Source organism: Podarcis filfolensis (assembly GCF_964270895.1).
Source record: "Podarcis filfolensis genome assembly, chromosome: 15".
Taxonomy (NCBI): Eukaryota; Metazoa; Chordata; class Lepidosauria; order Squamata; family Lacertidae; genus Podarcis; species Podarcis filfolensis.
The window spans coordinates 28,549,483-28,574,707 of NC_139618.1; the positions used below are offsets into that span (position 1 = coordinate 28,549,483).

At 46.4% G+C, this 25,225-nt stretch overlaps 1 protein-coding gene across 2 annotated transcripts in view; it reads right to left on the minus strand.

Moving 5' to 3' along the window:
- SIK3 (SIK family kinase 3) overlaps window positions 1-25,225 on the minus strand; it is a 100,267-nt gene that overhangs the window by 14,710 nt on the left and 60,332 nt on the right. The window contains exons 2-15 of one of the 2 annotated variants that reach the window (XM_083588346.1): window positions 24,879-24,995; window positions 22,473-22,536; window positions 11,104-11,265; window positions 10,668-10,792; window positions 10,229-10,352; window positions 6,576-6,694; window positions 6,216-6,326; window positions 5,980-6,123; window positions 5,290-5,367; window positions 5,082-5,191; window positions 4,639-4,792; window positions 4,148-4,303; window positions 3,335-3,405; window positions 221-358 (exon numbers count right to left, since the gene is read on the minus strand). In XM_083588346.1, the coding sequence (XP_083444472.1) occupies window positions 221-358; window positions 3,335-3,405; window positions 4,148-4,303; window positions 4,639-4,792; window positions 5,082-5,191; window positions 5,290-5,367; window positions 5,980-6,123; window positions 6,216-6,326; window positions 6,576-6,694; window positions 10,229-10,352; window positions 10,668-10,792; window positions 11,104-11,265; window positions 22,473-22,536; window positions 24,879-24,920 (1,598 nt within the window). In that variant the 5' untranslated portion in view covers window positions 24,921-24,995. The remainder of the gene's footprint in view (window positions 1-220; window positions 359-3,334; window positions 3,406-4,147; window positions 4,304-4,638; window positions 4,793-5,081; window positions 5,192-5,289; window positions 5,368-5,979; window positions 6,124-6,215; window positions 6,327-6,575; window positions 6,695-10,228; window positions 10,353-10,667; window positions 10,793-11,103; window positions 11,266-22,472; window positions 22,537-24,878; window positions 24,996-25,225) is intronic. The other variant, XM_083588347.1, reaches the window with a different exon arrangement.

Sequence of the window (25,225 nt, forward strand, 5' to 3'; positions counted from 1 at the left end):
AACAGAGTAACAAAGCGTCCCACCCTTGCTATGCCATGCCCAGGCCTGAGCGACAGCTGCCTCCTGTCTAATCCTCTCCTGCATGTAGAGGGCCTGGAGAGCCCCCTCAAGTGCCTGATCCAAAAAAGCCTTTTTCTTTTTTTCTGCTAGGGGGTGCCATTCTGCCCAGGACAGATTCCCTGGTGCAGAACTGCCCAAGCGGCCGGTGCCACCTACTCACCGGTGCTGGTCGGGTGCCAGGTGTGATGCCCGGGAGCGGAAGGGCTGCTGTCCTAGCTGCCTCTGCAAGTCGGGCGGGATTTCCGCAGTGGGGTTGGTCATTGCCAGTGTGTGCCTTTTTGACCTATTGGCCAAGTATCTGCAACAAGCAGGAGCACATTTGGTGAGAGGGAGGGGTGGGGGCTGTGCCTGGAATGCTCCAAAGAGGGAGCGAGGGGGTTAGAGAAAGGGGACAGCGAGGCAGTGGAGGCACCCACCACCCAGCTTTCTCAAAAGAGTTTCTTTAATGGGAATGGGAGAAAGACCGCTCTTTTGGGGCCTGGGGAAACTCCGGAGAAAGCAGAAACGCCAGCCTACAGAAAACCCAAGCAAAGCATTGGTGGAGGTTAAGAGCAGGCTCAGAAGGTTGCAGCAGGTGTAAGGAGGAGGGCTCCCTTTTTGCCGGAAAAGGGGACTGTGGGGGAAGGTGCTATCTTGATGCTGGCACTGGGCCAATGAAGCTAACGAGCTTCCTGGAGAAACAGGCAGCTCATTCTGACACAGGACTCCCAAGCAGAGGTCAAGGCCTCACGCACCAGGAATACTGCACACGGGGCAAGTCCCCTCAGCCTTTAAGAGTTACCCAGAGGGGAGAATTTCCACTGGTGCAGCCTTTCTGAACATGGCAAGGTGGGGTAAATGATGGCTGTGACAAGGGTTTCATTTGCGCCACTCTTAAAGGAGCAAGGGCCCTCTGGCCATCCAACCATTCCAGCACTTGGTCTAAGCGATGCTAGAAGGAAGCATCAAGAGCGCCACCTAGACTCTGTTCTTGGGCACTTCCGGGTGCCCCTGGACAAGAAGAGGAGAGAATAGGGGGATGTCCAACACAAAGGGAATTGTTCAGGTCATGTATGCAAAAGCTGCCATGTTTCAGCAAAAGTTAGATAGAAGGGCAGCCTGGGCCTCTGAAAGGCTCACTTGCCTCCAGGGAAGGGAAAGTTTGGGGGGATGCCACCCCCACAATTCCTGGATCTGTGCTAGGGACCAGCTCTTATAGGGCTCTCAGATGAGTAACCTACAACTTGGCTTCCTGAGTTCTCTCCTAATTTCATTGCTGAGAGTGTTGAATCCATTTATCAAAGCCAGCTTAAAAGGCAAGTGAGGAACTTTGTTCAGGGAAACTGGTGAGCTTTGGCTATAGTATACTTGTACAGACTTCAGAGATTTTAATGCCAATTACGTTGTGACCAAAGAGGAGCAGCAATTAAACCTATTTGCCACCACCACCACCACCACCACCACCACACAGGAGGAAAGCAGAGTTAAGAGGATGGAGAAGAGTTAGTGCTGTGGGAACAAGCCAGCATCTTAGGTGGAGATCGGGTCATTTCCTGAAGAGCTCTAAATCTGCCACTTGCTAACAGTGTTTCATTTCTATATCCCAGAGACCAATCTTTCCCTTAACTACATCAAGCAGTTTTGGAGGGAGAGAGAACAACGAGCTGCAATTCAAGGTCAGGTACCTCAAACAAACCCAGGGCAGGAGGCGAGAGGCCAGCCCATGGGTCCCCTCCAAGGTTCTGCAAGCACAACAGCTAACACCATTCTATGAAGGTCAATATTTGCACCCACCCCTGCAGGAAGGATGTTGACTCTTGAGACGTGGCAGCCCGTGGCATGGTGTGACAGCCAACGCTAAGTGGGAAGGCAGGCAACACCATATTCTCTAGCCATGTAGTCTCATCCCAGTATGTGAGGTGATTTGACTCAAGTATGTTGGTTCCATTAACCTGCCCAGCAAGACTGACATCTGTCCTAGCCCAAAGGCAGTGAGGAGGGGACATAGTTCACAGGCAAAGCACCTGTCTGCCATGGAGGCGCTCCAAGTTCCATGTACAGCATCTCCTATTCCATTTTTTGAGAAACAGGTCATGGGAAGGAGGCTTTTCTGCCCAAGATCTTGGAAAGCCATGACTGGTCAAAGTTGGCAAATATTGAGTTGCAGTGGTCTCGGTTTAAAAACAGATTCAGGCAGACAGGTGTATGTATAAAAAGAATCCTAGTCCAGTGACCAGAATCTCCAGTTAAGGGAACAGAGGCAAAAACCTCCATGAACCAATAAGCTGGGCTCTAGATGCATTGCCAGCTAGACTACTCCAGGCTAGAGGAGCTACTGTATCAACTCAGCAAAAATAAGTTCCATGAGCCATTATAAAGAATATCACACAGGGTCAGATTTCATGCCACAAAGGCAGTCTCATCTGATTTACATACCGCAGCTCTGCCCCATCATACAATGACTGCTGTTCACCAAAGTAGTGAGGGTGCTGGAGAATGGACACTACGAATGGAGAGGACACTACATTCCCAAGAGCTTTGAAGAGGGGAAAGAGGAACCACTAGAAAGCCTCCCCCAGATACATGGAATAAGGAACCACAGCTACCCCTGATAGAATCCTCCATGGATATTTCATTCCTTTAAAAAAGCGTCAACTGCCTCACCAACCAACCTTTATACCCAGTTTCTGTCTGCCTTCTTCTGTCTCTAAAGGGGAACGGATACCCCAATCTTCAAGGAGGCATCTTTTCCAGGCAAACTCTGAGCTCTTTACAAGCAAAGGTAGTTGCCTGGAAATCAGGAAGGCTGCTGTTTAAATAGCAAGCTACTTGGTAGATTGCTGTTCACAGCTGCTACCACGGCAGCCTGCAAGACTTTCCTTGGGACACAGGCTACAAGGAGAATCAAAAGAAGCATGCTAAAGCAAACGGCTTCAGCAGCAGAATTGTAGTTGACGGTTTTGGACCCCCATCAGCGAGAACAGATGTAGCCAGGGTGTCGACTGTAGGCATCTTCTTCCAAGAGCTATACTAACAGCTGAGGCCCCAAATACTAGAAGATCCACCTACCCAGGGAGGTTAGTGGGAAGACCAGGGGAGGGAGCAGGAGCAGGTCACAGCTGCAGCAGAGTCTACATGAAACACCAGTTCCCAGAGAAGCAGAGGCAAAGCAGAAACCACAAGCCAACCTGCTGCCTAGCTATGGCTAAAGCAGCTGCCAGGCACCAGAGGGCGCTTCCGAAGACAGCACCACCACCAACACCACCAGCAACAGCAGCAGCAGCAGGAGTGTTACCTCTGCACAGCTTCTTGATCTGGCTCTCCATCTGAGCTCTCCTCATCCACAGGGGTCACGGCGGGCACTGCCTGGAAGGACAAGAAAGGGAAGGGGGCTTGGCTCTGCAGAAAGGTTTTTACACACCCAGGTACTCCACACTTGGCACCATTCCCCACACACTCCCACTCCAGAGCCAGCCCCACCTGAAGTTCATTGCTTCCACAGAAGATAAAGATACCCCAAGAAAGATTCTGAACTAAGAAAAAGAGGCTGAGCTCTTCCCCAAGCGAGACACATCCTGATGCCCCTTAAGTCCAAAGGACTCACGAGGGACATGCTTGGCAGGGCTGCTTAGTTTGTGTCAATGAATGTCTCAATAAAAAGTCTGCCTTGGCCTCATTTCCTAAACAGGTTTTATAGGGTTTATTTTTAAAAAGAGGACTCCTTCAGAAGGAATAGGGAGTTAGGCCATGGATCTGAGAAACACCATCTCGTCATATGCACTTGATCCTGTCCACCCCACCCCCCCAAAAACCCATGGACATAGAGCAAGCCAGGCAGTCTCAGGTGGGGAAAGGGCCAGTAGGAAAACTAGGGAGAAAAACTGAGTTCCAGAAGATGCATGCTACACCAGCAAGGGTGAAGGGCCAGCTGAGAGAGGCACTCTGCATGTGGCAGGACCACCACTTTTATCTGCCATGAATAAGCCCAGAAGAAGCAGAATGCAATCACTTGGTCCACATCCATGGAGCTGTGAAATACTGTGAAAAGTGGGCACAGTGCTGTGCCAGAACACACCCACCCCACCCCAGTCATCTTTCAGTTACTTACTGGTGTCATTGTAACAAGTGGAGAAGGGCCCCGGGGACGCTTCAAGAGCTGTTGTGCGTGCAACTGGATATTGGCTCCTCCATCTGACGCCCTCCGTCCAAGGGGTCCCATTCCGTTCAGCAACTGCAAAGTTGGGGGCTGCAGCAAGGACTGCTCCTGCAAGAAAATTCTGCATCTCTACCAAACCCTGGCTGCATACCTCAAGAGTCAGGAGAAACAGCAGGGTCTGATGGGCATGGGAGAACCATGATCACACAAAAGCAGGCACTGAAATAGCAGTGGAGACTTCATCCCCTTAGATTGGCAGACAGGACAATGATGACTAGGGTCTCCATGTCATACAGCTGGGTGTGTGTGTGAGAGGGAAGGGGGATGTCTTCTTAATTTGGTTTTAGGTCCAATTCAACAGGTTCATGAAGCCATGGTAGCTGGTAATCTCACAGGAATGAGGACTGATGCTCAGAGTTCCCAAAGTGTTTCCTTTGCCATACCTTGTACTCTAACTGACCAGTTGGTTGCAGGTGCTGCATCGGAAGCATGTTGGCTGCCATGTTCATGTTGGGAGCCACCTGCAGGAAGGGGGCCTGGGGTGCGATGCGTGGGAAACAAGGTAGCAGCTTCTGGAGATCCTCCATCACCTCCGTGCTGCAAACACATGCACAATAACTCAGGAGACGGTCCAGGCAACCCTGCTTCTCTGCTCACATTTTGGGCTGCTGGTTTGTTTCCCACCACTTAGGAGCAGCAGAAGGGAGGCCAGCATTTTCCAGGTCAAACTTGTCAGATAATGTGTCACTACAGAGGTGACACCTGCCAGTAAGTTGAGACAGGAGCCAGGTCCCTCTTAGGACAGAGGGCTGCAATGAGTGAAATTTTCAATGCCCTTTGATGGCTCTGGGATTGTTTGTAAGAAGCAGCAGGCAGCAAAACTCACCGAGGATCAGCCACTCCCACCGTGTGCCTCCTCATGGAGAGGTAGCGGACCAGAGCTTCAGGGGACGGCTCTTCGCCTTCGTCGCTATCCAGAGTCATTGCTCCATCAGTCTAGGGCAGAAACACATGCCGTAAGGTGGTTTGTGGGGAGAAATGCAGAAGCATCTGTGACTAACAAGGGGAGATCCTGGAAGAGAAAAACAACTTACCTCCACTATTTGGTTCTCGGGGTTGATGAGCTGCACTTGTGGGACACTGATGCTCACTGGGTTGCCCGCCTGCTCTGCCTGCAAAGCAGACACCAAACCAAACTGTGAACACCAAATGCGGAAAGCCCATGGAAAGCCCAGCCCCATTCCTCTTGCTCAGCCGCCACCACCAGAGGCAGATATTTATTTATATATATATATATATATATATATATATATATATATATATATATATATATATATTTATTTCCAGGACACACCCAATTCTTATTACTATGATTTGTTTTAAGCTGCTTTTAATATTGTATTTTAAATTGCTATATTGATATTGCAGGCCTTGACATATTATGGGTAAGAAATTGAAATAATCTACTGTGGGACCCTCCTGCTGACCAGCAACAGAAGTAGCTGCCCAAGGTGGAAGAGAAAGGCTGAGTGGGCACCTGTGGGGATGCTGAAGGCAGCCCTGTCAGTCACCTTCTCAAAGTAACAAACCCCGAAATATTTTAAAGAGGCCGTCTGCCTACACAGACAAGAGTTTATCATTTCCAGCTCCAAGAGAAATAGCAATCGTCCTTGCATGAAGGCTAGTTTTGCACAGTGCAAGCTGCTAGCCAGGCACCCTCTGGAACTGCCCCATTGTGTAAGTTAATCTGAAAGCAACAGAGCTGCACCTCACAGAAGACTAACCTGGATGCTGGCTTGTGCTGGGAAGGCCATGGTCCGTGGGAGGCTGGGCAGAGTGGCAATGCGCAAGTTCTTATGCCTCTTTAGACGGTCACAGAGCAGACTGTAGATTGCACTGTAGTGATCGTAAGCATCTGTCCTTAATGACTGGGAAAGCAAGGAAACAACAAAATGATCAGCCTCACACCCAAGGCAAGCCGCTCTACTTCTACCCCAGAATGCCTGGAGACAGCCAGTACCTGGAGGGTGCGCTCCTTGTCCAGCCCCATCTCGGCCATGGCAAGCAGCACATCTTCATTCAATGGTTCCATCTGCCTCTCAACCTTCAAGTGCTGACATTCGGCTATTAACTGGAAAGAACAGAGCATTTCAACGGCTGTAGCTTTCACAACAAGGAAAAGCACAAGAGCTGTTAAAGGTTTGGGGCTAGCTGGTCACAGACTGGCTGGGAAAACACATCTCAATTCCATCTCCCAAGCAACCTCCTAGGGCAAGGAAGAGCTGAGAGAAGCTGAACTCCTTGGGGAAACAAAGACAAAGGAGGCAAGTAAACTGCCTGGATGGAGAGCCACCAAGGAAGGAGAGTTGTGCTGGCTCACCGTGTCGAACTCCGTATCCACCTCCCCAAGCTTCATCCACTTGTGTTTGCAGATCTGCTCCATGGAGAGCCGCCTGCTCGGTTCCAGCACCAGCATGTGGCGGATTAAGTGCTCACACTCTGCAAGACAACAGCAAGAGGCTGCTGAGGAACTGGGGAGAGAGGGAGCCATCACCAGCCACACCCGCCTCAGCACATGGAGGGGAGCCATTCCACTTCTGAACATCACCAGGATGCATGTAAATATCAGGAAAACCCCGTTAAGCTCCTACAACCCCGCAAGGCTTGGCTGCACACAATGCAAACCCACCTCCCACAAGATCTCAACATAACAAATCTTACTCCCTTATTGTAACAGCTGCAGAACACAAACCACCAGGCTCATTAGGATCTGGCCACTGGAGAAACCAAGTGTGGCTTCTGCTGACCGCCACAAGACTCCAAGAAGCAAAGTTACTTTTTAAACACACAGGTGTGAAGCCTGTGGGGGCCCTACAGGTGTTGCTGGACCCCCCCCCACACACACACAATTCCACTAGTCCCAGTCAGCATGGCCAATGATCAGAGGTGATGGGAATTCCACAACAACATCTGAAGGGCCTCCACAGATATTCCCGATCCCTAGGTTAGGGTATCCCATTAGCAGAAATCTAGCATTAAGTCACACATTTACTTTTTTTGCTTAGTGGTGACTGGGCTTCCCACAAGAAACCAAAGAAGAATGTTGGGCTTTGATAAATTGATGTACAGATAAAATACATCACCATTATCATCATCATGTCTATATTGCCCTTCATCTGAAGATCACAGGCTGGTTTACAATATAAAACCACAAAAATACATACCATAATAACGAACAATAACAATACTTGCCCCACATGTAGTTTAAAAGGCCTTAGATTGTTTAATTAGCCAAAGGCCTAGAAGAAGAGGAATGTTTTTGCCTGGCACTGAAAGATATGTAGTGAAGGTGCCAGGCAATCCTCCCTGGGGAGAGCATTCCACAAGTGGGGAGTCACCACAGAAAAGGCCCATTGCAACCCTCCGAGCCTCTCACTGAGGAGGCACACAAAGAAGGGCCTCATATGATGACCGTTGGTTGGTTCATATGGGGCGAGGCAATCCTTGATGTATTGCGGTCCAGAGCCATTTAAGGCTTTATAGGTCAAAAAGCATCATTTTGAATAGGGCCCGGAAACTAATTGGCAGCCAGTGCAGTCAGGCCAGAACGGGGGTTATATGCTCCAGTAAGCAACCTGGCTTCTGAATTCTGCACCAGCTCAAGTTTCCAAAACGTCTTCAGAGGCAGCCCCATGTATAACACATTGCAGTAATCTAACCTAGAGGTTATCGTAGCATGGATGACAGAAGTTAGACTATCCCTGTCCAGATAGGGGTGCAGTTGGGCTACCAACCAAAGCTGATAGAAGGCACTCTGCACCACCTGAGCCTCAAGCTACAACAATGGACTCACAAGTACCCCCAAGCTTCATAGCAGCTCCTTCACTAAGGTTGGGGAAGGCCAACACTATATGAGAAAAGGCTTATGGAACAAAACAGGGTTGGATTATTGAAACGTTTCAACCGGAGCTGTGCAGGCAGTAACCTCATTCCAGCTCTCCTAAGGAGGAGCTCATAGCAGGGAGACAGAGACTGCCCAAACTGGATGCGTGCCCAAAGAGCAGCAGGCCCAAAGCTCTTGCCTGTCTTCCATACAATTCTGAGAGAGACAGTCATATCTGTGCAACCCATTTGTAATGCAAGTGCTCAGTTTTTAAAGGTGGGCTTTGCCTTCCACAACACAGCTACATTTCAGGGCTCTCTCTCCTGCACTTGCCCCTCACTGATCTCTCTTCCCCACCTTGGCCCCACACTCCACACCTCAGCTGCAGCCAATCATTCTCTTCCATAGGCCAGAGACAGCCATGCCACATCTTTGGCAGCAAGAACTGTAGTTCTGAAAGAGAGTTTTGGTGTATCAATATACTCCAAAGAAGTTAGACCTGGTCAGTCAATGGGAGTTAGAAAGGGACATCCCCCTGCGCCTCCAATAAAAGTGCAGACAAACACTCTAGTCAGGGGCTTCAATGCCATGAGAAGGGAAATGAAGGAAACAGAAAGAAGGCACACTGTTCAGTCTCTGATGCATCTGCTCACTGGAAACAGTTTTGTTTGTTTGTTTGGTCATCATCAAACTAATATGGCTCTTGCATTTGAACTGGCTGGGCCACTGTTGCAGCAGCTCCTAGTCCTGGAGTGCTTTGGAGGTCTTAGGTAGTGCTATCAGGGAAAGCTACGTGGGGAGGGGTCTCAGGACACACAAGGTAAGTTGGATTCACCAGCCACAAAGACAGGACACACAAGCACTTTGCATGCTCTGTGTGTGAGAGAGAGCGAGAGTGAGAGAGAGTTGTTCTAGTAACCATTTGTGTGTGAAACAAGAGACTTTGCAAAATTAGCTGCTAAAGAGAGATCTCTCAATTCAAGCCCTTTGAACAACAGATGGACTGTCTCAACCAAACTACACATATGACGGGTACACTTACGATGGGCATCTCCCACCCCTTGGTATACTTTTCTGCTTGGGGCTTCAGCTATCAAACGGGTTTCTTGCTGCCCAGCTGATAAAAGCCTCACACTGCATCACTAGTCATTAAGCCACAATGAGTTCCAATTAACAATGCCAACAGGAAGCCAGCAGTCATTTCTAGACAGTGCTGCGGCAGGCTGAAAATTAATTTCCCTCCAGTTAAATGTGGACAGTCAGAAAACAGCCCTTTGCTCACAGGAAGATGAAGGACACAGGTTCACTGGGTGGGCTTGCTGCATTGTGAGCAGGAAGGTCCAGCTGAAGGTCTCTCATGACTGATTCAAAGCACAAACAACCAATGCATGCAAGCTGTCTGGGACTCTTCTCTAGACAGCCCTCATCCATCTCTTCCCAAGGTCCCAAAATGCCTCAGGCTTCCCCTGCTGGATACAGCCAGCATAAAAGTAGGGTTCCATCTTCCTCTTCGCCAACAGCTCCAGGAGCAGAATTTTGGGCAGGCGGGTGGGTTTTGAGACCTCTCTCAAATTACTAATGTCTGCCTGCAGCACATTGGAAAGGGCACTGCAGCAGGTGGCTGGGGAGAGAGAACCTCTGCAATTCAGCTTTCCAGCTGAAGCAGTTTCTCTCTGACCCGCAGAAAAAGAAGTACACCAGAAACTGAAAATCCAGTTTTAACATAGCCATGAATTTCTATGAGGAGGCAGGTTCAGCTCCCATATAAGTAGTGCTCAAAGCACATAGAAGGAAAAGAGAGAGCAAAAGAACCCAACCTACAACTCTTGTCTAGCATGTTGGCCCAGACCACCTAGCATCCAAATTCTCTGACATTCTCTGCAGTTGATAGTTTTGCAATCACCTGGTGTCCTCAACAGCTGGGCAGTAAAATGCAGTTACTCAGTCTACAAGGGATTTTGTTGCAGCTCTTTATTTTAAAGAGATCAGAGTGCCAGGCATGGCTGTCCCAAGCAAGGTGACCTCAAATTCAAGAAGTTGCCAGTGTGAAACTGAACCCCTGATGTCAGCCAGTACCTGTAGCTGCTGACTTTGCTGAGGAGGAGGAGGAAGAGGAAGAGGAAGGGGACATCTCCCCACAGAGCCTTTACCTGTGGACATGAAAAATGGAATGCGAAACTTCCCGCTCAGGACCCTTGCCCGCAGGTTCTGCAGCGTACTCCCATCAAAAGGCAGGGCCCCGCAGACCAGCACGTAGAGCACCACCCCAAGGCTCTGCAAGAGAAGAGGGCACAAACGTTAGGTGTCATTTGGGGCAACAGCAGCATGAAGCAAACATGTGCCCTAGTAAGGAAAATCTATTTAAGAAAAGGGCGCCCGATCAGAGGAGCCCCTTTCTAAAAAGGTCCCACTTATATCTTTTAAAAAGTTTAAAATTATTGCACATGGACAATGACAAAAGTTGGTTCACTGATCAAATGCATATAGTGACAAAAGGGCTGCTTCAGTGTGCTCCAGAAGCAGCGTTCCCCTCCCCCTCCCCTTGCAAAGAGAAATGCTGGCAGTGCAGAATGGTTCTTGATGGTTTACCCAAATGTCCACCTTTGGCCCATCATACTCCTTCCCTTCAAAGAGTTCAGGGGCAGCATAGGGGGGACTTCCGCACCAGGTCTTCAGCAGCTGACCGGGCGTGAAGATATTACTGAATCCAAAATCTGGAAGAGAAACAGGAAGGAAGCAATTCAGAGACCACCCAGTATCATAGTTTTTCTATAAAGGTTTCTAATCATTTCTATTGGATTAGCTCAGCGGTGCAACAGCAGCAGGGAAGGCTGGCCCCAAGTGGAGGTGCAGAATCATGAATAACTAAGCCCTAAAAGTCTGGCAGGGCAGTGGAACACCATTCTTGGTGGCCAGGAGAAGAAGCAGCAAGATCTGTCACTTGTCAGAAACCTCAAGTTGCCAGGATTTGACCTGGGCTGCTTTGCTTGGGTAGTCTATGCTTCCATCTTTTAAAATGGCCGACCTGCTATTTTGATGTTCAGATTTGCATCCAGAAGCAAATTCTCTGCTTTCAGATCTCTGTGGACGATGTTACGACAGTGGCAGAAATGGACAGCTGCCACTATCTGCTTAAACTTCTTCCGGGCTTCTTTTTCAGCCATTCGTCCATGGGCCACGAGGTGATCTGAAGGAGATGAGGTGGGGAGGGAAAAGAGAGAGAAAGCATAACCATTGTTATTGGATCAGTATAGACTTACTTTGGTTTACTGCAGGACTTGTAAGGCCTGCACTGCCCAGAATGGATCTATCTAGCTCATCTGTCGCCGGGAAAACAGCACAAGGAGGTGGTGGCACAACTGCCAGGCAAATTGTCAAGACATGCCCCAGCTCACAGAAGCTAACTTCTCTAGGTCTGCAGCAGGAGAGATCCTTTCATATTTGGGCACATCTTCTCTGCCTATTTCAGTTGGATTCAAAGTCTGCCCTATACCCAAGGATGGCAGTAGGTACCGCAATCACCAGCCATAATTAAACGCCTTAGAATACTTCTGCAAGATGCTAGGACTCAGGCTCTGGTGAGTCTCCATGCCAGAGCAAAAATGCCTCTCTGGGCAAGCATAATGTTCCAGTGACACACAATTGTATTTTAGCAACCATGATTGATAAAAGATGTCAGCGGTAGATGAAGGCTGTTGCAATTATGCTGAGCACTGTGAGTAACAGGGGATATTCAGGGGTCACCTTCCTACGAAGAATTACAGGGATTGGGGCAAATTTGCCCCAGAGGGGGAAAGAGGCCTACGAGATTCACATTCCATGTGCAAGAAACCAGAGGAGATGCAAGTGAAAAGAAAGTTCCTGGAACAGCTGAACTCGACCTTTGTTGTTGTTTTTTAAGAAATATTTATTGAAGTTTTACAAAAACATAAATACAAGAACACATAATAAAAGAAAAAAGAAAAATAAAGATACAACATACAAAAGCAAAGAAAAAATAAGAAAAATTAAAAACAATTCCATTTTTCATAACTTAAAACTCATTTGCTTCTTTGACCTCCTCACACCTCCCCTTCTTGTATTCCCATTTAAATAATCAAATCAGCAAATCCTTACCCTCTTTCATTTATCTTAACTCTATATCTTAACATTTTATAACTCTATATTTTCATCCATTATCAATTCATTTTTGCATATTCTTATTAACTTTGTTGCTAGTACCACTTATTTCCAATCCAACATCATTTTAACATTCATTAATTTTACAATGTTTCTGCAGATAATCTTTAAATTTCTTCCAATCTTCTTCCACCAACTCTTCTCCCAGGTCTCGGATTCTGCCAGTCATTTCCGACAATTCCATAAAGTCCATCACTTTCATCTGCCACTCTTCCAGGGTGGGTAGATCTTGTGTCTTCCAATACTTTGCAATAAGTATTCTTGCTGCTGCTGCTGCTGTTGCATACATAAAGAACGTTCTATCCTTGTTTGGCACCAATTGGCCGACTATGCCCAGGAGAAAGGCCTCTGGCTTCTTCAGAAAGGTATATTTAAATATCTTTTTCATTTCATTATAGATCATCTCCCAGAAGGCCTTAATCCTTGGGCACGTCCACCAAAGGTGAAAGAATGTACCTTCATTCTCTTTACATTTCCAACATTTGTTATCGGGCAGATGATATATTTTTGCAAGCTTGACTGGTGTCATGTACCACCTATATATCATTTTCATAATATTCTCTCTCAAGGCATTACATGCCGTAAATTTCATACCAGTGGTCCACAACTGTTCCCAGTCAGCAAACATAATGTTATGACCAATGTCTTGTGCCCATTTAATCATAGCAGATTTAACCGTTTCATCCTGCGTATTCCATTTTAACAGCAAGTTATACATTCTTGAAAGTATCTTAGTTTTGGGATCTAACAGTTCTGTTTCCAGTTTTGATTTTTCCACCTGGAAGCCATTTTTTTTGTCCAAGTTATAGGCCTCTCTTATTTGATAATAATGCAGCCAATCTCGCACTTTATCTTTTAATTTCTCAAAACTCTGCAATTTCAATTTGTCTCCATCTTGTTCCAATATTTCCCAATATTTCGGCCATTTGGCCTCCATATTGAGCTTTTTCTGAGCCTTGGCTTCCATTGGTGACAACCACCTTGGGGTTTTATTTTCCAGTAAGTCTTTGTATCTTATCCAGACATTAAACAATGCTTTCCTGACAATATGGTTTTTAAATGCTTTATGTGCTTTAACCTTGTCGTACCACAAATATGCATGCCACCCAAAAACAATGTTGAAACCTTCTAGGTCCAAAATGTCTGTGTTCTCAAGAAGGAGCCAGTCTTTCAACCAGCAGAATGCTGCTGATTCATAGTAAAGTTTAAAGTCTGGCAGGGCAAATCCACCTCTTTCCTTTGCGTCAGTTAGTATTTTAAATTTTATTCTGGGCTTCTTGCCCTGCCAGACAAATCTAGAAATATCTTTCTGCCACTTCTTGAAACAGTCCATCTTGTCCAGAATTTGCAATGACTGAAACAGAAATAACATTTTTGGCAATACATTCATCTTTATAGCTGCAATTCGACCCAACAAGGAAAGCTTCAAATTTGACCATATTTCCAAATCTTTTTTCACTTCTGTCCAACATTTCTCATAATTATCTTTAAATAAATTTAAATTCTTAGCAGTCATATTAACCCCCAAGTATTTTACTTTCTTAACTAATGTTAAACCTGTCTCCTTCTGAAACCTCTCTTTCTCAATTGGTGTAAAATTTTTCTCTAAAACTTTGGTTTTTAGCTTATTCAACTTAAATCCTGCCACATGACCAAATTCTTGAATCAATTCTAATACTCTTTTCGTACTAGATTCTGGCTCCTGTAACGTCAAAACTAGGTCATCTGCAAAAGCTTTCAATTTATATTGTTTGGCTCTGACCTGAATACCTTTAATCAGACGGTCCCTTCTAATCATACTTAGGAGAACCTCCAGGACCGAAATAAAAAGCAATGGGGAAATTGGGCAGCCTTGTGTCCCTTTCTCTATCTTAAATTCCTCTGTCATCACATTATTGACTATTAACTTAGCCTTTTGTTCTGAGTAAATTGCACTTATACCATTTTCAAACCCTTGACCCACCCCCATCCCCTGAAGATTTTTCTTCATAAAATTCCAAGAAATATTGTCAAAGAACTCGACCTTTGAAGGGGTGCAGGAAAAAATAGTGTGCAAGGGAGTATGTGTGTACAATATGATGGATCCTGAAAAAAGGAAAAGGCTGAGGCTCTGAAGGGAAGGCAAAGTTCTGCCAAGTTTCCTTTGTGAAGATGAGATTTTATTTTATTTTGATTTAGCCCCCAGAGCGGGGGTGGGGGGTGGTATATGGAGCCCCTTTTAGTTCAGACAAAACCCCAGTGCCAGCAAGGGAGAAGCCTCTGGGATGATGGCAGCAGCAAGAGCAGGGCAGTTTCCTGTGACAGTAGCTGTTGGCTCCAGCCTTCCCACCCTGACAATAGCTCTTTTAATAAAGAGGCAAGCAGGAAACTGGCCCAAAGGTTGTTTTTAGCTGTTTGCTGCTTCTGAAAACTGTGAACACTGTGCAACCTCCAGTTGTCAATGGGTTATTTAGAAAATGTCACAAAAGAAACTCCTGCAGAAGGCGGCCACGGATAAATAGGCCGCAGCTCTTTGGTGGGACTGGTAGATCACATGATGCCTGCCCAGCTTGAACAACAAGAAGTAGCTGGCAGAAAGAAAAAAGCAGGGGGAGATTATAAATTCCTACACATTAATGTGGAGGGGAATGGTTGGGTCAAGATAGAGAGCCTGTTTGCCATTTGGGAATTCAAGGAGAGGGCCATTGCACAGTGAGTAGAGCATCTGCTTTGCATGCAGAAGGTCACAGATTCAAATCCCAGCATCTCTGGGTAAGGCTGGGGAAGACTCCTGCCTGAACTCCTGGTGTCACTGCTAGTCAGTGCAGGCAGTACTGAGCTAGGTGAGCCAATCATGTGTCTAGGCAGAAGGCCCCGTCTCAGGCCAGCATCATTTGAGGAAAGGGGAGAGGATGCACCAGGGAGAGTATGGGCTCATTCACAATTTTGCTTGACCCATATTTTGATCATATGGTGTGTCAATGAATCCCCACAGGTCCGAAAGCTTTCCTTGTTGTTCTGCAGCTGTGTCTTCCGAAAGACCAATCTTACCCGCTGAATTGGATCTTATCAGACGTGCAGAATATCATTTATAAGAGAGATTTTGCTTAACTGAGCATTAGTTTAAGGGGTAAGACCAGGTTTTTGCAAGGCACAGTGACAGAAAATTGAGAAAAGCTCCCTGGTCCAGACGAATTAATCAGAACACAATAAAATAAACTATGGGTCAGGTGAAAGTGTGGCTGCGCTCTATTATTGCTTCTGGTAGAGAGGAACAACAGTTTTCAATTATAAAGCATGGAACCATTATTGCATTTTGCTATGGGAAGTATTGTCTTTAATTTGCTATATGGATATGCCACTCTTCCTCCCAAGATTTGGCTACATAAACACCTTTTAAAGTAGATCTGTCTGCCTGTCTGTCTGTCTGACAGAGATTTGAACCTAGAGTTTCCATAGCTTCTGAAGCACAATTTCCTATCTGTAATACAGGCAGAATATGTTGGTGCAGGAGAAAAATGCAAGCATAAAAGGAAAATTCCCTGGATGTCAAGTTCCAGGTTTGGGACAGATACACTTTAGTGAGAGAACCCCAGCAGAGATTCAAAATAGCAAATATGCAGCAAAGCAAAGCATGGAAATAGTGACTGTTAGACCTTTAAAATATATCCTTCCAAGTTCCTTCCAAAGTTCCTCACTTCTCCTAGCACAGGAAAAGGCCACATGTTTGGTAAGTTAAAAATAGTTTCCTTACAAACTTTCCAAATGTTAGCTTCATGTGCTCTTCCAGACAGCAATCAGAAAAGTTGCACAGGCAGCAAATGTGGCTTAGTTATAGGGGTGAAAAAGTTCCTAAATTATGGGTAAAGGAACTCAAGGGAGGCTGGTTAGACGAGCCATGCAGTCTGAACTGCAGCAATCAGTTCAGACCTCCTCACATGTTGAGCTTCTATGGTTAACTGAGGTACAATAATACTCTTGACTACCTTCCTCCCAAGCTGCAGGGGAGTGACCTAGCTAAGCCTAGCAGGACAGTTTATTCTATGGCATTAACCCCTTCATGCACTAATTAGACCTAAGCATGTGGGTTATATGAGGCTAGTTATCTCACAGAACAGTGAAGTCATTTTATAGACAGGGAATTGATACCTTATTCCCCAGGCCTCACTCTGCTAAGAGTGTTCCTGCTATGAAGAAGTAAAAGTAGCAATATGATTTCTGTCGGTGGTGGGGAGAAAGAAACGGTGGCCCTCCAAATACTGCTGGACTGCAGCTCCATCATCTCCGAGTGTTAGCCATGCTGCGCCTGATGGATTCAAGCTATATCTCAAGGACCTCACTCCTGGCCCAGAGAGCTTAAGAGTCAAGGCCACAAGCCCTTCTTACATTCCCAGGTGGGATCAAAAGCAACTCCCTCATGCTTGCTTGCTTCTTCCTTTCCTCCCTTCACAGTTCATTTGGACTGCTTCTTGAGTATTCATAAAAGAATAATTTACTCTGTAAATAGTTACTGGGCTCCAGAGGCAAGAGCCAAACCATGTTCGTAATCTCCTGGAGAAGGTTACAAACATTTCACCTCCTTTGTCTCTGCGACAAAAGCTGGTGCCTTTTTGCCATCTTCTCTTGTAACCAGCTTTGTATCATGGGCCTTTCTGCCTTCTAGTGATTAATGTCAGAGGTAGCTTGCATCTACAGATTGTGAAATACAGAATTATCCAACAGGCTGCTCTTTGCTCTAAATCTTGCACAAAATTGGCAGCATTTCTGTAGCTGATAGGCCCACAAGCCATCTTTCAACCCATAAAGGAAGGTGAGCTCCTCTCTCTTCTGCATTTCTACCTGGGCAGTAAAATTTCACACCTCAGCTTAAAGAAATATTTGCCCGGTATGTGCTAAAAAAAGAAAGGGGCATATGTATGTGTGCACTCAGAGAGGCCAGGAGGGTTTGTGTTTTAGAATGTGTTTGTGTTTTGTTTCTTTGAATGAAGAGTTAACTTCATTGGCACCTTGTGAGTTATTGCTGAGCTGTTCCTGACTCCCGCCTTGACACTAGGGAGGCTTCAGGAGAAGCTGCAATGTTCACTCCTGCATCCAAACCCAAGACTCTACCTCCTCAGCTGCTCCTTAAGAAGAACAGTAGCACAATCCTATGCATGCTGACTTAGAAGCAAGTCCCACTGAGTTGGGCTTACTTCCTAGTAAGTGTGTATAGGCACCCTCTGCAACTTTACCACACACCCACTTCACTGCCTGCACCTGGTATCTTTTATTATAAATGAAATTTAATCAGGGAAGGAAAAGAAGCTTGCCGGCTGAAAGCCCAATCAAAATATATTAGAAATGCAACATCAAAAGAAAGAAATTGCTCTTTATCTGGAGAGGCAGAAGGCTTTTGATGTGTTTGTGTAATTAGTATTTACTGTGAACTGCTTGTGCCTGGGTATTTTAATTAGTGGGCACTTTTGGCCAAAACAACCACCTAATGGGAAAACTTTAGCTTAATTTTGATTCTCTAAAGCAGACTTTCATCTTTCGCTCTATAATTAATACAGTTTATGAAGGGAAGCAGGTTGAAACTGCCCAACCTTCCCCTTTGAGGCCAAAGCAGCAGGCTCCTTCTGAAGAAATGGTTTCTTGGATGCATCTGTGGTGTCGTTCCCAATACCACACACTGGCTTTCCCGCTGCAATTTAACAGTTCCTAAAGCACAAGGCTGAACTAGGTCAGTGTTTTTGGATGAATCTGAGCCCTTGGCAGGCACCCAAATGGTGATGGGGGTGGGCATATCTTGCTGTTCTCAGCTGAGAGCTATCATCTCAGGTGCATGTGCTCCATGTGAACAGTAGAACAGGTCCTTCGTGAGAGCAAATCTCCCTCTCTTCCTCTGTTACTCAACAGTTGGGTAAAACCAGAAAGATTTGCTTGATGTAGTCAGAAGCAGCTCAGATCCCATTCTAAACCATTCAGCACCTTCCAGCTTTGATCCACCTCTCTAGCAAGACCAGGCAATGGCTCCCTTTCCATTCCAACTCCCTTGTCCAACAAAGAGGCCTGGATCCCATTAGGAGATCAGGCTGCAGACTTGATCTCTCCAGCAGTCCCAGCCACCATTGGCTCTGCTTGTAGTTACCAGCTGGGATAAAGTCTACATGGCTTTGTTCCACTGACAGGAGCAACAGAAGTACTTTTTATTACAATTAACAATGTTATGAAGAGTCATTTGATTGCCCCAGGAAAAAAGCACATGTTTAGCAACAAAGCCTTCCTGCAAATGGATCAAAGCTTTCTAAGAATGGCCAGGGATCAATCTTGCTGCAAAGGCACAGAGATTTGTGTCTATTTTCTGGGACCTGAACTGGTGTTCTGTTTTGTTTTTCTAAAGTAAACACTTCCCTAGGTTAATGACAAATAAATGAGTTCTCTCTAAAAGCTCTTTGCCAGACACCAGGTCATTGGTACCAGGTCATTTGGAGACAATATCTCTCGGAAGGGAGCTGAGTGAAAGCTCCCAATATCAGGTATGAATGGCGCGCCCAGAGCAGCTATCAGTTCTCCTCTTCGTTGGGGTCACTCAGTATCAACTCTGCTTACCTAGAGCTAAAGTGGCAGCCAGCTGCTCCACTAATACCCTTAGAAAGTCATCCCAGCAGCAGGTCCGGACTACATGATTTGCTCAACTCTCCCAGGGCCACAAAGCAGAAGTGGGTGGGTCCAGAGGCACAAAGTGGGCCAAGCAATGGATGTGACTACACATGTGCAGTAGGCTACATCCCACTTGTGCACAAGCCACAGGTCTCTGCCCTCACCCCACACATCTGCACCCCAAACATTCAGGTAAGAAAGGGACATCATTGCACTTCAGAGACACATTCCAGCCAGGCACAAGGGTGGGGGTGGGGTGCGCAGATACAGATGCCTGGAGGGCTGTGCTTGACCCCTGAACCTGTGGCTTCCTACCTCTGGCCTAATTCAATTAGGGGAACTTTGATGGACCATATGAGAAATTTGCTTATACTGCTAGGATTGATAGATGCATGGTATGGACCATGTCTGCCCAATAAGCAGCTCCACTCTAGAGAGTCCTAAACACGCTCCCCAATCTCCTGCAGTTATTGTTCCCATGTAATGAAAATTACTGCATCCTACCCACACTCTTTATTTAGGATTTACAACTGTAACGTATGCTTCATGCCCACCCAGCCCCTCCTTCTGAAGGCCTCTGAAATTGCTGAAGATTGTCAGAGCAAAAGGTAGAGCAACACCATCCATCACCACTAGCCATCCCCTTCAAAAAGAAGACTGACATTTGCACCTATGTTTTGCCTAAGGGGCAGGTTGCAAGTCCCACTATGACGCGATATGGGTGGCCCAGCCAAGAAGGGAAGGAGGAATTGAAAACCCCTTGCCATTACACCACAAAGGCCCAGCAGCGTTCAACTGCCTGGAAGCAGCTCTGCTCAGCAGAGCTCCTGCTGCTGTTTTTCCAGGCAACGCGCAGGCCACTCTGAAGCCAACAGTGACAATGAACTGCTTGGGCTGGCGGCGGAAAGGGTAGCTCAGCGCTCTGGATCACGTCAGGGCTGCAAGTGCTCCAGCTCCTTACCCACAAGCTTTGGCCAGATTACCAACGGAAATTAAAAAGTCACTTTAAACATTGGATAAATTAAGCCGTCTCCTCCCCCTCCCCCTAAATGTCAGGTTCCTTTTTACAGTAGCTGCAGTGTAAACAAGCGACAGGGCGTTATTAACACAGCTGCAGTCAGGGAAGCCGCTCTGGGAGCTGCTCACAGTGCAGCCAGTGACTCCAATGGAACAAGTCACCCATACAGAGAAAGAGACCCTGAATGGAAGCCATGTGGCCAGCTAAGGGAGCTGCCTGAAACTGTCTTGTTTCAGCACAGAAACAAGCCAGCAGCTAGAAGAGACTCCTCTTGGGGTGGAAGCTATCAAGGAAGGGAGAGAAACACTGGGCCTCTGCTTCCTTCAACAAATCTCTCTCCTCCTCCTCCTCCTCCTCTCTGGAGCTCCTGAGAAGCTTTTCACTAGGAAACACAGAGGAAGTTCTGGTTTCACTCTCCCAGCAGATGAGGGGTTTAGGGCTAAAGTAGATCTTGAGTGGCGGCTGAAGACAGCTGGGGAATGATGGAGGTAAACAAGATGCACAGGCCAGATGACAGAAGCGGGTTCCACAATTAGGCTTGCCAGCTCTCAGCTAGCAAGCAAGGCCACGGGGGTTGGATGGCGTGCAGCAAATCAGCTGCTCCAAACGAGCTGAATTTACTGCAGCATAAAGGGCTTCCAAAAGCAATGGGGAGATTTCCATCCACTCTGCACGTAACAAGGTTATTTTAGTAACCATCAGAAGAAGCCTGATCAAACTCACACAGGGTGGCTTGCTGGAGGGAAGGCTGCTCGGCTCAGGCTAGATATGCAAGGGACAGAAGCTGGAGCTCCCTGAAAAGGAGAGATACTGAAGACAATTTGCTTCTGACCAGTCAAACCTCCCCAGGTGTATCCAGCAGAGAGCTCATGCTTCTGTGTTCCCTCCACTGTACAGCTCATCTCCCAACCAAAAGGGAGAACAAGGCAACCACAGGCCATGCGGTCTTCCATGGAGAGTCCAAAAGGCAAGATCTCATCAAAATGTTATTGATTATTGATTGAAACAGTTCTCCCTGACCCCCTCCTTCTTGTCAGACCGCTGATGTCAGTCCCCACAGACAACGCTGTGCTAGGTGGGCAAGTGGTCTGGCCAGCTATAAAGTCAGCTTTCCATGGGCAAACTCTTTACATTACTCTGTCTTTAAAAATGCTGAAAGCAGTTGCTCCATATGCAGCAGTGTTTCTTCAGTTATGTCATTATAAAACATTTCATACCACTTTCCATTTCTAGCAAGGGCCCCCAAAGCAGTTTACATAAAAGAACAAAATAGCACCAAGCAAAAGAAATAAAAACTAAAACCTTCACCAGAAGTGCCTATGGCTTCCTTTAAAATGATGACTTCCGCTCTACGCTTGTGACTTGGCCCGCTTGCTTGAGCCATCTTTGAAGGTGCTCTTGCTCTCTGCGGTCTGCTTTGCAGGGGCTAATCTCTGTCAGACGTGTGTGTGTGTATGGTCTGAGTGCAAAAGAATGGTCCTGTTCTGCAGTGGCACACTTAGACTGGTGGCCTGTCTTTCTCTTCCGACTGAAAAGTGCTTGTCCAGAGCATTTTGAACAGTCCCAAGTAGCTACTCTTGAAAAATGCAGAGCAACAGTCCTCAGCTGTGCATTTTTCACTGACATATCATATACTATCAACAGTTTAAAAAATAACAAAAAACCCTTAACCAGCTGGAGAATGTGAAATGGCTAGCTCTGCCCCACTGGAAATCAGATGTTGCCTCCTCTGCCCCAGAGAGGTTAATTCTGCAGAGCAGGGATGGAGAACCTCACTGTGACCTTCCCTAAGGCACTTGTCATGATGGCTGAGGCTGGCAGGAGTTGAAACTCAACATCTGGAGGACCACAGCTTCCCTACCCTTGTTACTGAGTCATGGGAGAGAGCTGAGATTTGTAGAATGAGAATTCACCCAACCATTTTTGCAAAACACGTCACCCCCAACCCATAAGGGGGGCAAAGTGTTTTCAGGTGGCACGAAAGCCCTGAGAATGTGGATGTATTGTGCATGTGTGTTTATGTATGCATGCTGCTAGCCAGAATCCACAATAGAAAGCCACAGAAGCTTTGGAGATTTAGCAAGCCTGCCCAAGATGTTATTGAGTTTTATGTACTGGAAAATGCAATTTTCCAGCCAGAAATGCATTGGGACCATTTACTAGTAACTATTTATCAAACTAACCCCCCTTTTAATTTTCACAGAAGCTGCAGTAGATCATTAGCTCCATCTTTCCCACAGGAGAAGCCAACTCAGAACAGCTTTGCTCTGCTCAAATGCACCCACCAGTTTTGAAAATGAATTTTAAGCTGGCAAAACTTTTCCCAGGGTTGCACATTTCAGGCCTTTAGTTATGAAAGGCACCCTCATTTTTAAATGTTATTCCTCCCTAGGAAGGCAACAAAGCCAGTTCACTGCAGCTTGCAAGTCCTCCCACCAAATACGTTGATCAATGGAAAGTTCCAAGACCTGAAGGGCATCACTCAGCTGAAAGCGGAGAGGAGGGGCAGCTATTTTAAGTTTACTGTAGTTGACTAAGTACATTATCTGATTAAAGAATGCAATAAATGTACTTACCAAATATTTCCCCTCCGCTCGCATATTCTGTCACCAGATAAATCATTCTCTCTGTCTCCATAACCTGCACAAGGACAGAAAACTGACAGATAAGGAGATTGCCTAGGACAAAAGGAAGCTGGCGCTAATTGGACCTTACTTTTTGTGACTTGTATCTTAAATACACTGAGCCACACTCAACAAATTAGAAGCACCCACCCAGCGGCTGCACTCAAGTGCACAAGGTCTGTTAAGGTCCCAAACATCAAGCAAGCAAGACAGGCTAAACTTCAGGCTAAAATGCTGGAAGTGAGTTTTCAAGATGCCTTTTCTAGGCTGAAAGAGCCTACACTTCCCATTCTGAGGGGCCAATATTACTCTAAAGGTACTTCCACAAGCCATGCTAAGAATGCCTTTGGGTAATTAAGAATAACAACAACTTGCAAATATGGTAACTGAAGCCTATAAGGATGGGTCTGTCATTTTAATTCAAATTATATAAAGGCATTTAATCTGAATGACCTGATGGATGTTTCAGCCAGCAAAAAGGACCAGCCCATACACCCTGCTTTCCTCAAAAGCATTCAGGTGCAATGCTCTAAAGCATTTTCAGAGGTGGAGCTAAGCTCCATCATTGACCTCATAACTTAAAACACTCAAGTAGCTACAGACTTGTCAGCAAAGGCAGCAGTGTCTCTTTGCAAGGGCAAAGAACACCCCACAAGCAATTCAAGCATCTCAACAGCAGAGGTAACTAGCTTGGCTGTTTACTCTGGAGGCCCTTCCATTCTGTTTAATCCAGACCAGATATCTGACAGGTCTCAGGCAAAAAATGCACCCAATTAAAGCCTTCTTGTTGTGCCAAATAACCTTGGTTCCTTGGGTAAATGATGTAGATAGGCTAACAAAGCCACTGTCTACCATGTCATTCAGACCGCTGGAGATGTAGCAGGGAAACTCCTGGAAAAGAGACTGGTCAGCCACAAGTTCCCTGAAGGCCAAGGTTCAGGGACTCCATATCCTCACCATGCAGGGCACAGTGAATTGTGGGAAGAAGTGGGCTGGAAGGCTGGAAGCAAAAAATTCAAGGCAAAAGAACAGTAATGGTTCTCTGCCTTGTTTTCCCATTGCAGTTCCCCAAATACTGTATCTGCACTGGTACCAATGAAGATGATGAAGAAGAAGTGAGGTGCAGAACTGGTGCTAAACAGATTCTTGCTGCAAGTGACAACGGCAACACAGAGGACAGTAAGCAGGTTTTCCCAGAGCAAACTGCCAAGGTTCTCATTACTCAACAGGACACAGGAAATAGGACAGGGGGTAGGGGAGCAAAAGGGATGGTCTCACTGAAGTGCCCTTTAAATGTCACACTAGCACAGTGGGAGACACTCTTCTGTAGACTCAGAGCAAAACAGAAGTGTAAAAGTTTAAAAAGCTTGTAACAGGGCGCAGTGTGTGTGCATGGATGAGGTCAAATGAGTAAGTCCCATGGAATTTTCACCCAAGACAGGAGTACCAGGCCAGTCTTTCTGACAGCACCCATTCATACGCAAAGGGGTCCCTGCCCAAATGGACCCATGTAGTGAATTATGGAGCCTCAACATTAGCCAGCCTAGAGATCCGATCCCCTGCCCCCTGCTGCCACCGCCTTCGATGAGCAGAGTGGATAAGGGATATAGCCTGGTATCTTTCAGCCTTTTGCTTGTAAATTGTAGGTAGGTAGGTAGGTAGGTAGGAAGGAAGGAAGGGACATTTCTAGTAGAAAATAAAATTTGGGCACTGAACTATGACTACAAGCAGTCCTCTTTGCTTTTGAGGGGTTTGGAGGAACTGCTGAGGCTCAAGAAATTGCCTCCAGATCACCCCACTTCCATAGACGGGGGGGGGGGGGCATTTCTTATGGACAGAGTGGTTTTTCAATGTGTCCCAAAACAATTTGGTGGGTGGGAGCCAAGAGGGACACACCTGGACCCTGCTCTTAACAGTCCAGAAACTGCCCATCCCATGTCAAAATTGGAGCTCATCAGGCAGCCTGTGCTGTCTTTTGTTTCAGTCACTTTTCGGTTAAAAGCCACATGAAAGAATCACATGCAAAAATTCTACTCCTTGAGAAACAGCAGATATGAATAGCCTACTGACAGGCCTTGGCGGTGCAGAAAGATGGTTGTGTAGATTCTGGAATGGTTCATCTTTGGCATTATTATGTGCATTCAGTTGACAGAAACCTGCTTCTCTCAAGAAGCTAAGAGGCCTCATTCCAGCAGCAGTCACTGCAAAAGCTGCCTACCTCTGTTAATGCCTGTTGAACAGCTAAATTTGGAGGTTTCCCATGTCCCACCCTAGTCCCACCCATGGTCTTTACTCCCAAACCTCAAGGACACTAACAAGTGAATCCTCAGAGTGGACACCAACACACAGCATTCATACCTGATACAATCTGATGATGTGTGGGTGGCAAAGCATCTTCATGATCTGAACTTCTCTGAAGATCTTCTTGAGGTTCTCTTCGTCCAGCTGAGTCTTATCAATTATCTTTATGGCAACCTGAAAGGGACCAGCAAGACAGGCCATTAGAAAACACAACCTCATACTGGTCAAGTGGAATTCAGAAACATCATTCCCTCTTATAGCAAAAGTGTCAGTTTCCAAACTGTTCACAAGAAAGATGTTATCGCACCAATCAAGGCACAGTCACTATTGGGGATTTGCACGAAACCGCCTAATACCAAGTCAGGCTACTGGTCCATCTAGCCCATCACCCTCCATTTCTGCTG